This window comes from Pelecanus crispus, chromosome Z, assembly GCF_030463565.1.
Source record: "Pelecanus crispus isolate bPelCri1 chromosome Z, bPelCri1.pri, whole genome shotgun sequence".
In the NCBI taxonomy this organism is placed as follows: Eukaryota; Metazoa; Chordata; class Aves; order Pelecaniformes; family Pelecanidae; genus Pelecanus; species Pelecanus crispus.
In genome coordinates this window covers 37,372,482-37,385,913 of record NC_134676.1, presented here as the reverse complement: position 1 = coordinate 37,385,913, position 13,432 = coordinate 37,372,482, and the positions used below count along the sequence as shown (strand labels likewise).

The following is a 13,432-nucleotide window of genomic DNA, read 5'->3' as shown; positions in this document are numbered from 1 at the left end:
CATTTTTGTTACTGTTCTTCCTTTCGTTCTTGTCTGTCCACCTGAGGAGATCCTCAACTAACATTTACTGAGCAAGTACTGTTGCTACAAGAGAGGTAAGATGACTTACAGTTGCTGCAATCAAGATTTTATTTAAATATACATTTTTTCCTTAAAAGTTTATCTATACTTTACTGAGGTGCCTATCACTACAAGAATAAAAATACCATTTTCATTAATCTACCCAGGAAGGCTGAACAGTTTAATTTCCAACCATCATCAAAACCAAATCCCTGACACTTGAGGAGCACATTACTTTGTTTAGGAACCCTTGCTGACCTTCTTTTGACTTTGGTCACATCCCTAAACTAACACTAGGGACTGGGCTACTGTAGTCTTTACTTGTCTGCCTTTTGCCACTCAACATACCTCCAATTACACGAGCCTCTCACTGGTGCAGTGGCTGCATGGGTCTTTGCTGTGTCAGCTGTTGTTGGCAAGCCCTGCCTGCATCCACAGTGGGGAAGGGAGTGGGCTGGATAAGGCTGCCCTTTGGGGCTGATTCACTGTGTGAAATAGCCACTACAGAGAGCAAGGGCTCCCCAGCAGAAGGTGAGTGACACCCACAGTAGGGTCTGCAGTTCCAGTGACAACGTATTCTAAGTTTTTGTAGTTTGCTTGTCTTTTAAGATAATTGCACGCATTTCCACAGCTCAGCATATAGGCATGACAACTGACAAAGACATGCTGTGAGCTTGGTTCTACTGTTTGCATTTGCAAACAGTCTGCACAGGGTAAATGAAGAAAGCAGAAAGGTCAGTTTGATGTTAAACACAGAGAAACTGAAATTGACTTCAGTGTGCAAATGTTCCTAGTTCATGCCTGTTTTTCTTTAAAAATTTTATTGTCAGGCAAAACCATATAGTCTTCCTAGTACTATTTTACTTGCCTTATATATTATTACTTCTTCCAAAATGTATATATAAAATATTAGCTAAAGGAGCAGCCAGTAATCAATAATATGGGGGGAAAACCCCAAACACTATTCCCCAGACATGTTCTACTAGTAAGTAATTATTACTTTTTTTAACATTTAGCAATAAAACTTTACTAACACCTACGAGACTCGTATGTAATGGATATTCCTCATTTGTGTATGCAGAACAAGCATCAATCACATTTCACAAGTGACATTTCCTATACGTTTCCCACGTGTATGGATGCATAAGCTGTGGGATAATGTTTTATGCATATGAAGTGAGAACCAGAGTACAATAAAAAAACATGTTCCATTAATATTCCCTTCTCATCTCCCAGGAATAATTTTAATACCATTTAATACAGATTACCAACACCTATTCCCTATTTTCTCCCATCCCTGTGGACATTGACTGCTTTATCCTTCCAAAGCTCAACACCTGTCCCTATAAAGCCTGAGAAGGAAAAATTGTCTTTGTTTCCAGACAGCACAGCTATTGGAGAGCTTTAGTGCATCAGAACCCTTGGGAAGGTGAGAAAGGAACATTTTTTTGGGAGCGTTTCTGAGCAGTGAAAACTCTGGCATGAGAGGGCCCTTCTCCTTCAGTCCTTCTTAAGTAGAGAAAGGAAATACTGCCTTCAGCCTCCCTTCCAAAGTCTGCTGTGACTCTGAATTCATTCAAAGTCAGGATGAGTCATGGATGTGCAAAAGCTAGAGATACAAACAGAAGTCTAATACAAATTACATCTTTTAGTAGGAAAAATGTTAATATTTCAAGGATAACAAGGGGGTATTTGGAAAGGAAAGACCAATATTTCACAACAGTGCTAACAATTTTGTGAGAGAAAAGAATAAAAGCACAGTGCAGGCCAAGTTCAGCTCCCCATTATACCTCTGCAACACTTCCTGTATGACTGTAGCTGCAGAAAGACACTGGCTACTGTGCTAATGCTAAGAGAACAAAATAGGAAGCATGCATTACTCTTTCACTTGCTGACTTGAACAACAGAAAAAAAACAAGTGCAAAGGCTGTTGATTTTAGGATTCCTTTTTTTAGCTGATACCTTAAATCAGCAAACTATATGGAAAGCAATGGTGAAAATGTCAAACAAATTTTTCAAGTACTAAGTAGTTTGTAATACAAGGAAAAAACCATACAGCATTCCCTTTAAAAAAGATATCTATTCTTAAAATATAGCTTATTTTCATGCATTCATATTTATCTAACAAATAGCTCTCTAATTTACTATTGACCTGCTGATTAATCCCAGGCAATATTTCTAATATTTATTAAAGACGGAATCTGAGTGAAGACTTCAGGTCAAGATGAGGCAGTTTCTCTGAAATTTCTTTAAACAAAATAGTCCTACAGTCTGAACTCAACAAACTACTTAGCTTTCCAACTGCATCTCTGAAGCTGCTGTACCATGGCAGGTAAGCTCACCTTTTTCATTCTCCTGCCAGCTAACCAAGGCACATGGAGGTGCATGCTGTCTTACCTGAAGCTGAGCCATGTGCCAGCAGTGGAACTGGAAATCAAACTCTTGCTGTCTTAGTCTCAGGCCAACTCTTTCATCTTTGGAAATTATTTCCTACTTAAGAGATAGGTCTGGGTAGCATAGCCTGGTTATATAGAAACACTGTTGTATGCAGTTTGGACCCATTGATATTAATGTTCAACTACACACTTGTACCTTAAAGTTCAGTTTTACACCCTTGCTATTCATCAATGATCACTCCTTGCAAAACAGGCAAATGTTTGTGCTGCATTAGTTCAACATACTGTGAATCAACAAAAAAACCCTGAATTTGAAAAAAAGCAAGCATCCCAATTAGTTAGGGACTGCATGTTTCAGGACATCACAAAGTACAATAAATGTTGCACAGAAAGTTCACAGAAAACTTCAGCTAGACTTACAAAACAGAAAGCCTGTGCCCCTGCCTCTGCAGGTCACAGACATATACCTATTGAACCATAAAATTGGGAGATGAAAGATGATTGCTGAATACTATCCAAAATGCCTGGCAAAGGAGGAAAGAAGGGATTTGGCAGCAGAATCATTAATTACATTAAAACTGAAATAAAACAAGCTAAAAAAAAATCTGTGATTCTGTATATATTTTACTGAACTCTGACAGACAACTGTGGTAGACCGCAGTACACTGTGTTAAAGTGATAAATATAATGAGGATACCGGATTTGAAACCTGACAGTCTTTCCACTCTAACCTCTACATTCAAAGAGTTAAAGTATAATTTCAAAATAGAAACAAGATTAAGGATGAAATGAACAACAAAATGCTTGGAACAAAATGTAGAGAAGCCACAGATCAGTCTGAATAGATACAAGCTTGGCGCTAAACTACTATGTTGTAGTTCACACTGCACTACTGTGTTCACACTGTGTAGGTGAGATCAGACTGACACAGAGAAATACTTCCCCAACTTCCTGTCATACCTGATTTTCTCCTTGGGTGACTGGAGTGAGAAATAAAACATAAAATAGAGTTAAATTTAATTCTGTCCCGTATCTAACATGAGGAAGAAAATTTGACAGGATTTATTCAACTTTCTAAAATGCTATCGAAGCAAATGAAGGTAGGTAAGATCATGTCTGAAAGTCATATGTATGTAAAACCTGTTTTGCTGAAGTGGCAAACTAAGAGACAAGTCTTTATAGTTTGTCTTATGGGGAAAGATTTTTCAATATATTACAAAGTGTAAATTTAAACAGACACTTAATTCAGGATGTTAGGCAAATTACTTCTCAGTGCTTTCATACGCTGAATGAAATAAAACTTATAAAAGGTAATGTGATACTGAAAATCCCCAAAAGAAATAACTAATGTTAATGTAAGTATAACCTTTATTTTTAAGTTTAAAGGAGGTCAATTGAACATGAATTTATGCTAGACAAGGAAACCTATGTATTCAGGAATTCTTGAAACAGGCCAATTCAGCTGATGACAGTAGCATCTTAAAAAAAGAAGGTATTTTAAATAACTATTTATGGCTCCAAAGGAGCAGTTGAAACTTACTATACTAAACATATGACATGGTTTTTAAACAGTTCTCAAAACACCTAAACTGTTACCCAATGCCACACATGTTGTTGTTATTAGATATCTTTTACAGAGCATTGTAAATTTACACTATATTCAACAAAAATTGAGTTAGGCCCTTTCCCTGCTCCACAGAGGTTGTAAAAAATGTTCCCAAACATACAGCCATGTGGTGGGCCCATTAAAAAAACAAGGGAATGTTCAAGCTTTGGTAGTAATACTGTTTTTCTAAAAATGACTCTGACAGCGGGAATCCTACACACTGACAATCTTGTATTAATAAGGATTGGGCTGAAAACAATCACCAGTGGCAAATCATGAAACCAAAACTTATGAGAATGGATACAGCATGCTGAAGTGACCTCCTGAGCTAACTCTGATGGGTTTATTCAGTGCATGACAAAGATAGGAAAGGAGTACCCTTCAGTATAAACTTCTCCACCATTGGTACAGCTCCAGGTTAACTGTACAAGTGCATTTATGGGGGAAAAATAACACTCAAGAGAGGCGCATGGTGCAAGCACTGAACAACAGTAGACTACAAGGAGTTCAACAAAAGACAGAGCGTGAGCTAGTACATAACATGATTATTAACCCAAGTTGCAAAGGTCAGTGTTGCTGTAGAAGCCTTTCTGTATTTCTTAAGCTGATATAAACTTGCTACATCCTGAGACATCAGCAGCTCAGGAAAATTCCTGTGGCTCAAGGAAAATAACAAATGCAGAGCAGAGGAGGTGGAGGGCAGAAAGGCGCAGGAAAGCCAGGCTGCTTGCTCCAGAGAGGCTGCAACTTCTGTCCTATTAACAAAGTTCTTTAGCCATTTGGGAGAGGTTTTGAGAAACAACGCAGAGGGAGAGGATGCTTCAAAACTTAGAATGGACCCCTTAGTCAACAGGTCAGAAATCCTACAGTGTTTGAAAACTCCCTTAACACTCTAGAGCAAAGCTTAAGTTGTGCAAGAGGCTGAAAGATCTTTTATGTAAAGGAGCTGGTAGAATGACAAGTCTCCAGACTGGGATACCTGTGGCAAGTCTGATACCCCTAGTTTTTCACCAGAACTTGCCTCAGTGGAGCTCTGCATCATTTATATCTATGTTAGGACAGAATCTAGGCCAATGATCCAGGAAAAGATTAGAGACACAAGTTCAAGGGCTGCAGCTCTTACCACAAAACCAAAATTAAACAGACGTTGCCCCAGAGGCCAGTGTTATTATTTTATGTGGCAGCATTTTGGACCACTGTTGTAGATCAGTGGTTCTCAGATTAGCTCATTCATGGCACCAAACAGCAGGCAGGAAAAAAACCCAAGGCAGCAGATTGCCTTGAAGACCTTGCTCTTTTGACTCTGCTTTCAGAGCTTGGCAGCGGCAGGACTAGTGTCTGATTGCCTGAAAAAGAAACACTATGTCAGTGTGGTCAAAATGCGGTCAAAAGCAGAGGTATCGTCATGTACCATATACACTGAAATGTACACAGCATGCAGATACAAATGAAAAGCCACACATTTCAGTGAAAGGCTAGGGTGTAGTCTGATGTAGGAGGAAGATAGTGCAATACAGTATGAACTTTATACAATATTTAGAATGTAATCAATGTGATAGAGTCTGACTGGCAAATTAATTGCAATGATAATGGCATATACTCTTGATATTAATTTTAATTCTCTTTTTAGAAGTGTCACTTACATGGGAGTTCTCATATATAGTGTGCCAAGGCAGAATTTTCACTGAGACAAAAATGGAAGGGAATGGAAAACAGAATTAATAGGACAGATCAGCCCATGGATGCACCTGGAGCTTTATCCTCATCACAGTGGAAGTATTATTAGTGTAAAGTAAAGTTACTGAAAAAATATTCTTTAGCATTAGAACTACTTTTCAAACATGATATCCAATTTATTACAGAGAGTGAGGAGGCAAAAAATGATGTTGTGCAAAATAACTTCTCAGATAGCCATGATTTTATCTGCCTCCTGCACAACTTCTGCAGCTGTCTTTTTCCTTAGGGGAGTGCAGACACTGCTTTAATCGTAATTACTCATGAGTTTTCTCTTTGTTGACTCTGTGCAGATTGTAAATTTTATTTTGTATTTCTGCTTCCAATTTTATATTATAGCAGTACTTTTTATTATAGCAGTAATTCCCAAAACCTAGGAAAATTTAGAGCAGGCTCATGGTAGAGAGGGGAAGGGCAAAAGGGAGTAAAGGCAAACTTCTGTTTCAAGAAGATACACTCTTGCTCTTGAGTATATCACCAAACATTGCAAGAGATTTGTACTGGTGAGATCAGTTGTGTTCATCTGGATCATTTATTGCTTTTCACACTGATTTTGAACAAGTATCAGTTGTTTACAGATGTTATAGTTCAAAAGCAACATATATAGCAAGCAATTGCAGCACTAACTTCTCTGGCTCTGCTGAAAGAATTTTGTCATGCCATCAGTCTATCTATATGGTCTGTTTCTTCTCCTAATATGGTCAGCAGCACACCATTTGACTCACTACAATACACCCCAGAATATTCAAAAAGTTCTAGGTTAATTTTTCTGTTCAGTGCCATATCCAGATAACCCTTAAATCTGCAGGTAGGCAAATACTAGCCACAGACTTGAAATGGTCCCCTCTGAAAAAGAAAAAAAAAAGACTGAAAACCCTCTTGAACTTCAGGCCTTGGCTCTAATGCAGTTGGCCCTTTCAAAATAAGTAATTTATTCATACTCAGAAGGCTGGCCATTGCAAGCAAGGTAGCTGCCATAATTATATTTTTCCATTCTGCTTTCTGTGGCCTCTTCTGGGCATCTAAGTGACTCTACTAGAAAATGAGGGGGATATACTATTGCCAGTAAAAGAAAAATGAGAGGGAAATACTGGTTTTGGTAAGGGGAATCCTTTGTATCTTTTAAGTGAAAGGTTTTTGTTATCACTTTGTTTTAAAAACAGCGTAATTGCTAAATAGCATAGAAGTTTGCAAAACAGGACTCTGTAGTCCAGCTCCTCATCTTCTGAATGTGCAGTGAAATTGGCAGTTAAGCTGCTCTAGCTCTGTGGTCATTTGGGATAAACTGTAAAAACAGAAATCTGCTTTCTAGGACTGTGTTTGCAGTGCTGGCAGTTACTAAAATTGTGTTCTGATTTGTGAAATGAGTAAATCTGATATGGAATTCATCAGGGAGAACACAATAAATATGGAGCAGCAGTATTTTTTTTTTTTACAATTGACTGTACTTTTCTGGTCATAAAAAAGTACACTTTACCATCTAACTTTACAGTTATTTTCAGTATCTCCTACAAATAGGGCCTTTTTTTGCTAAATACACAAAATTGGATAGATGTCCTAAGCTGGGGATGACAGCAGGTTCCCAGTGAGCAAACTGGAGAATATGTAGTTTGAGAGACAAAAGGGGATGGGAATCAGATTCCAAATAATTGCCTAGGCTTTTGCCCATAGATTCACTCATATCTTCAGATTACCTAGAATAACCATTATGCTCCAGGATTTGCATTGCATTCATTTCATCTGAAGAATAAAAACAGAATAAAGGCCAAGAATTTACATAATAACTGAGTCTCCTCTTTCGATCAAAATAATTGCTGCGGGGTTTTTTTGCCAAAATGTGTACATTTCGTCAGGATACAGTGAGCCTTAAAAATATACATCACAGCTATACACAACAGATAGACTAGTTACCATTATCTCAATATTTAATTTTTCTTGGATGTCTTCTCTTTTTAAAGACATTACTTAAGTCTTGCACTATGCCAAGTAAGAGCTAAATTTTCTGTTCATTTCAGATACTAGCTATCTTAACTCTTTATGCTCCTATTTCTCTTTGAATTCATGAGCCTGTGCTGCATTCCAAAATAAAGATGCATCCCTTCCCCTGGCTGCCTCATAAATGCAGTCAAAAACCTTTATTTAATTATATATGATGTGCAATGTGGCAATCCCCCATCCTGAAGGATATTTCTGTGTGTTCACAGACATTTTTGGTGCAAATCAAAGAGCTCATCTGCAACAAAACATTTAAACAAAGCAACAGATGCCAAGAAACACTGTCAAAACAGTCAAAGTACTTTCCCCTTCAACCTTTTTTCCATCGCTGTGATGTTTTATAGGTACTCCTACATTTCTATGTTCCTAGAAATATTCATTCCTGAGCTATCTTCTGATGTTCCTGCAAGAATCCTTATGTAAATATAATTCAGGTATATAAGTCAAAGTCATTAAAGCTTCAGCTTTCACTACGCCACATAACTGCAATAAATACAGTATTATTCTGTGCTAAGATAAGGAGACACTTTTATATCATATTTTGTATCTTTTGACAAGTCTGCTGACGTTTCCAATAAGGTCACAATAAATTTGAGAAATTGTAGTGAATCCCCACTAGAATTTGTAAGATCCTCAGACTTTCCCACTGAAATGTTTTCAAATACAGGAAACAACAAGCTTGAACCCAAATGAAAACAAATATTCTTGATAGGCCCACAGTCTTTTCTGCAGAAGTGTCAGAATTCAGGAGCAGTGGGTCCTACAACTTCAGTTTTGCTAAAATTAACATTTACAAAGCTCAAGACCCAAGTAAATGTGTCCAGGGAGTTGTGTAAAAAAATTCAGTGATACTGGTAGCATAGATAAGGAAACTCTACTGAAAATGCATGAACTTAGGATGTACCTTTAATTCAAAAAGATAATTCCACAAAGTAATCAGGGCTTATAGAAGTCAAATAGTCATGAATATTATTAAAAACCAAAAGTTCTTATCAGGTGACAAACAAAGGAATTACTTTCTGAGGAAAAGGGCAGAGTTTCTTATAATACTTTCATTACCAACATTCAGGAAAACTGTATTCAAAATTAAAAAAGTCTCAAAGACAGAAACTTTAATAAGTTTAAGATCTAATGTGAAAACATTTCAAAGAAATATAAATTGGTGTCACTTCAGAAATTTACTGTGTTCTATGTTTTGTGTGATATAAAGTCTTCTTGTGTGCCTTCCATGAACAAAGGACATCAGAAAGAGCATGACAGTCTGTTGCTCATCACTGATTGTCCGTTTGCACTACTGTAAACCCCAGAAATATTCCCAAGCTCATGGGTGCTCTAGCTTCTGCTTTGAGGGAAGCCCTGCCCTTCAGATGTGTTATGTGCAGATAACATAGAGGTGTCTACTGCACAACGTGCCAACCAGTGTGAGGGCTGGGGAGGACTGCAGTACCCTACTTATACTTCCAACAGTTGTGATGGAGTGGGATAAGCATCAGTTTGTGTAAGGCACTACATCATGTTCTCTAACTGGATAATGAGTTGGGCCTAACTGAAATCTCAACCCTTCAGAAGTAAAAGTAAGAAGAACCGAAGACAAAAATGTTCCTGTAAGCTCATGCAAAAAGGTGTTTTACATTAGATCTTAATGGGAGAGTTGCTGACTCCCCTGGACAGGGTATGGGTCTTGAACAGATCTTTTCTTCTACTTCTATAGTGAAGGTACACAAATGACTGCTGAATGACCCTTAACAATGAGAAGGAAGACCTTCAACCCATATATTTATGTTATGGCCCTGACATTTCCCTTCTGTAACCTGCCTGAAATTTATGTAGATGAAGCCCATAGGAGCTGATTCCAGAGAGCAAGTTCATAATTTCAAATGGTTGAAATGATGGTGGAAGCATTGCACAATTCCACTTTGTACAAGAAAGTGCATAGCATGTATGGTAATCTGGAGGTTCCAGTTCTCTCCTTTCAACTCAGCTTGTGAATTGTTGTTAAATTTTATACAGTTGTTAATTTCAAAACAAGTTCTCATTTGCAACTTTAATCTTCTGTTATTGTGCTAATATTTTCTGTGGGTTTTTTGTGTTTTTTTTTTTTTTTCTTTTTTTCCCCCCCAAGGCACAAAACCAGTGTTTAATGAAGTTTTGATTCCCATTTTCTTAAACCCTGGCAAACACATACCTGAATTTAGCCAGGCTTCTAACATAATTTTTCACCTTTGGTGTCTTTTAACTCCTTTTAAATACAAAGTTTCCCCAAAGCTTACTTACCACTCCTTTTCTTCACATGTCACTCTGTTCCTTTGCACGTGTCCTATATCCTTTGATTTTGAAATATCAGGTCTAATTCAATGCCTTCTGAGACCCAGGAGATGCTGGTGCCTGTCAGCAGTAGCACAGACAAGGGACCCTATACACAGTAATTTCTTTAGTAAATTCTACATAGAACCTAAAGTTCTTGTATGGGGCATCCAGAGCATGTAGGGCAAACACCCCAACATAATCAATGATGAAAGACCTAAAAGGAATAAAGCCAATTGGCTGGGTGGCAGAATAGAAAGAATTAGTGGACAGCTTGTAGGGGATGTTGTGGACAGGGGACACAGACATGGATCACAGGTTTACAAGTTCACAAGTTGTTCCCAAATTGGTGTTTGCAGCTGGTGCTTAGAAACATATACAGATTTTCTTTCCCATGTAGCGATATTTCAAGCAAAGTTTGATTATGAAGGTATCACAGTAGTCCATGATGAACTTAGCCATTGCATTGGAAGACTGTGGGGAGACTAAATTTGGGAGCGAATATAGAGGCTTTGATTGTAATCCCTACTTATAGTGTACAGATCAAACTAGATGTAGATTAAAAAAAAAATCTGAGAGATGAGTCCTTTTCTTCTTTTTTCAGTAATGGGTATTGTCATAGTTGATGAATCCAAATTCTTTGATACAACTACAGATAATGTGTTTAAGTAATGTACACGGAAGCTGAACACTTTGTGTATTTGTTTCAGCAATACAATGTGATGCATCACACTGGACTGTAGCTCTCTAGCTGATTGGACAGTCCATTCCATGCTGATTTTTTATTAGAAATAATCTCTCAGGATGTTTCCTTAGGTTTTAATAACACAGACCTCAAATTCAGGTCAGTAAAACTTCAGTGAAGTTGAGAGAATTCCTCAAGAATGAAACTGGTTTGCTATTTTGCTATTAAGATCCATGGAGTTTCCTTGCTCCTGAAGAGGAATGGCAGGGTACAGGGCAACATGGCCAAATTCAATTGATTTAGGGGTTGTTATATACAGGCAATGCAGAACACCCTTTGTTGTTCAATTAGTGCTTTCAAACAATAAAAAATCCCTACTACTACTAAAGACGTCTGTTTGGAAACCTGAGAAGAAATTGATGAAACAGGAGTGTGACCCAGTCTTACAACAGTGAGTACAATACAACCATACTCAAAATGATTTATTCAATGCTCATAAATACCTTCAGATATTCCCCCCACCAAGGACTATTTCACTGCAGTTTTTGTACAAGCAGAAAGGTAATCCAGAGCTGCACGCTAAAAGCCATTGCAATGTATGCAGATGTCAGCACTGGGGAAAAGTAAACCATACAAAACTAAAAACATAAATAGAAAGCCTCCACTGTGAAAATAAAATCTTAAAATTGCTACTAAATGTAAGCAAAGAATGTTCTGTAAGGTCATTAGAGAAGCTGTTTGCCTATCTGAGCCTGACAGTTAGTAGAGGCTCAAGATCAGTGTGAGAAATGAAATTGTAAAATAAACATGCCCTGAACTTTGGAAAAGGATGAGATTCTCTTTGCAAACAAATCATGCCCACAGATCTGAAAGGAGTTTACAGCATGTAACAGAACATGCAGGGTAAAGAGGAGAAAGATATATGGAAGGCAGAAATGGATGAAAAGAAGAAAGGCATTTCATTGGGGATTATTTCCTTATTTGGCTTTGTGCAGACATTGGTTGTGTGATATAATGAAGAGGAATAAAATGAACAGAATGAAACAGAGAGCTTGCAAGAGAAAACCACATCTAGACAGATAGGCAAAACTCTAGAAAAGGCTCTAAAGAAGGAGGATATACAATATGAATAGCAGACATATGGAAAGACTAGTACCCAAACAGAGAAGAAAAACAGAATCACAAGCATTTCTTCTTTTAGATCAAATGGCACACCAGATTGCCATGTCTTGCACTGAGTGAGATTGCCAGCCCCCCAGAGCAGGGACTGCTTCTTACAGGGTGCTATAAGGTGTGGCCCTTATTCTGCATACAGCTTTGGGGCATTACGCTAATAAGAGGACCTCCTTTTTTTAAGTGAGTTTCTGAGTTCTGAGAACAATTTGGCAGTGATTATGAGTGACAATGCGCTGTCGGTTTGATGTCTTTTGTCCCAGTGCTCCTTGGCTGGATAACTGGATGCATAGCTGTAACGGATAATGAGATGCATAACTGTAATCTAAACTCTAAACCCTTTTTAATCTAAAAAATATCTTAGAGCACTTGACTTACCTATGAGAGCAGAACTCCCTGGACTGACGGTCATTTTCGTTCCTGAAGGAGAGGTCAGCACTGAACGAGTGCTGTTCCCAGCACTGGAAAGCATTGTTGTCAAGTCTTCTAGGTAAGGAAGAGGTCTTGGAGGCTCTGGTAACAGATTGGAAGACTGAAGTGATGAGCAACACTACAGCAAAAAAACATCTCAGGAACTTAAAAAGCTCCATCACCAGCTATTGCTGCATTATTTGCTGTGATGTCGTATTACCATTTCAGAGGGGCAGTCTAAGCAACTTTGGGCAACTACTAAAGGTGTGCTTTGCCTCATGTTAGGTAAGGCACTAGAGAAATTATTAAAATAACTTCTGGATCAGTATGACCACAAAATAAATGAAATTCTGTCTGAAGGCTACCATGGCAGTCTGGTTGACCCTCTTCATGTGCGACAAAGGTACATGGTATCAGGAGATGCAGCAGCTTGGATGAAAGAGCAAATTTATACAGCATAGAAGCTCAATCAAATGTCCATGGCAGTCAGTGGAAAACTTCTTAATGTCTGCTACAACCTGGATGAAGACCTGAGTGGGTATGATTATAACCCTGCCAAATCCTGTGGTATACTTAGGCAGAGCTCCAAAGGACTAAGAGTTCAGAGCTCAAGAGGGTCAGTCTATGCAGAGAACTGCAGGATTTAGTTCTTTACTAAGCATAATGATATTTTAAAAATTTATTGTGTTGCATATCGTGCCCAATTGTGTTTGTCACGGAAATGATGGGATATTTGGTTTAAGTGAATGGTGGCTTCATCCCCTTTCAATTAGATCATGACACATGCTAAGCAAGTTTTCTATTGCTGATCACATTCAGCACCAGATGTACAAATCATGGATGCCTGAACTGTTTCTTTCCATCAAGGAACTAAAAATGTGATTTGCCTACAAACATAAGTAACTTGCATAACTCACAGTAACTTTCCATCTTTAAAAACTAAGCCATTTATAAAGATCAGAAAAGGATTTAAAGATCATGTGGGAGATTTTATTTATAGGCTGAAACCCAGCTGATTTTTTTTTTTTTAGATTTTTTTTAGACTGAGTTTCTAGAGCCAGACTGGAT

General features: G+C 37.9%; 1 protein-coding gene across 1 annotated transcript in view; it reads right to left on the bottom strand.

Moving 5' to 3' along the window:
• Nucleotides 1-13,432, bottom strand: part of ADAMTSL1 (ADAMTS like 1) — a 486,156-nt gene that overhangs the window by 11,794 nt on the left and 460,930 nt on the right. Inside the window, 1 exon segment of the mRNA XM_075727091.1 lies at nucleotides 12,332-12,466. Within this exon segment, the coding sequence (XP_075583206.1) occupies nucleotides 12,332-12,466 (135 nt within the window).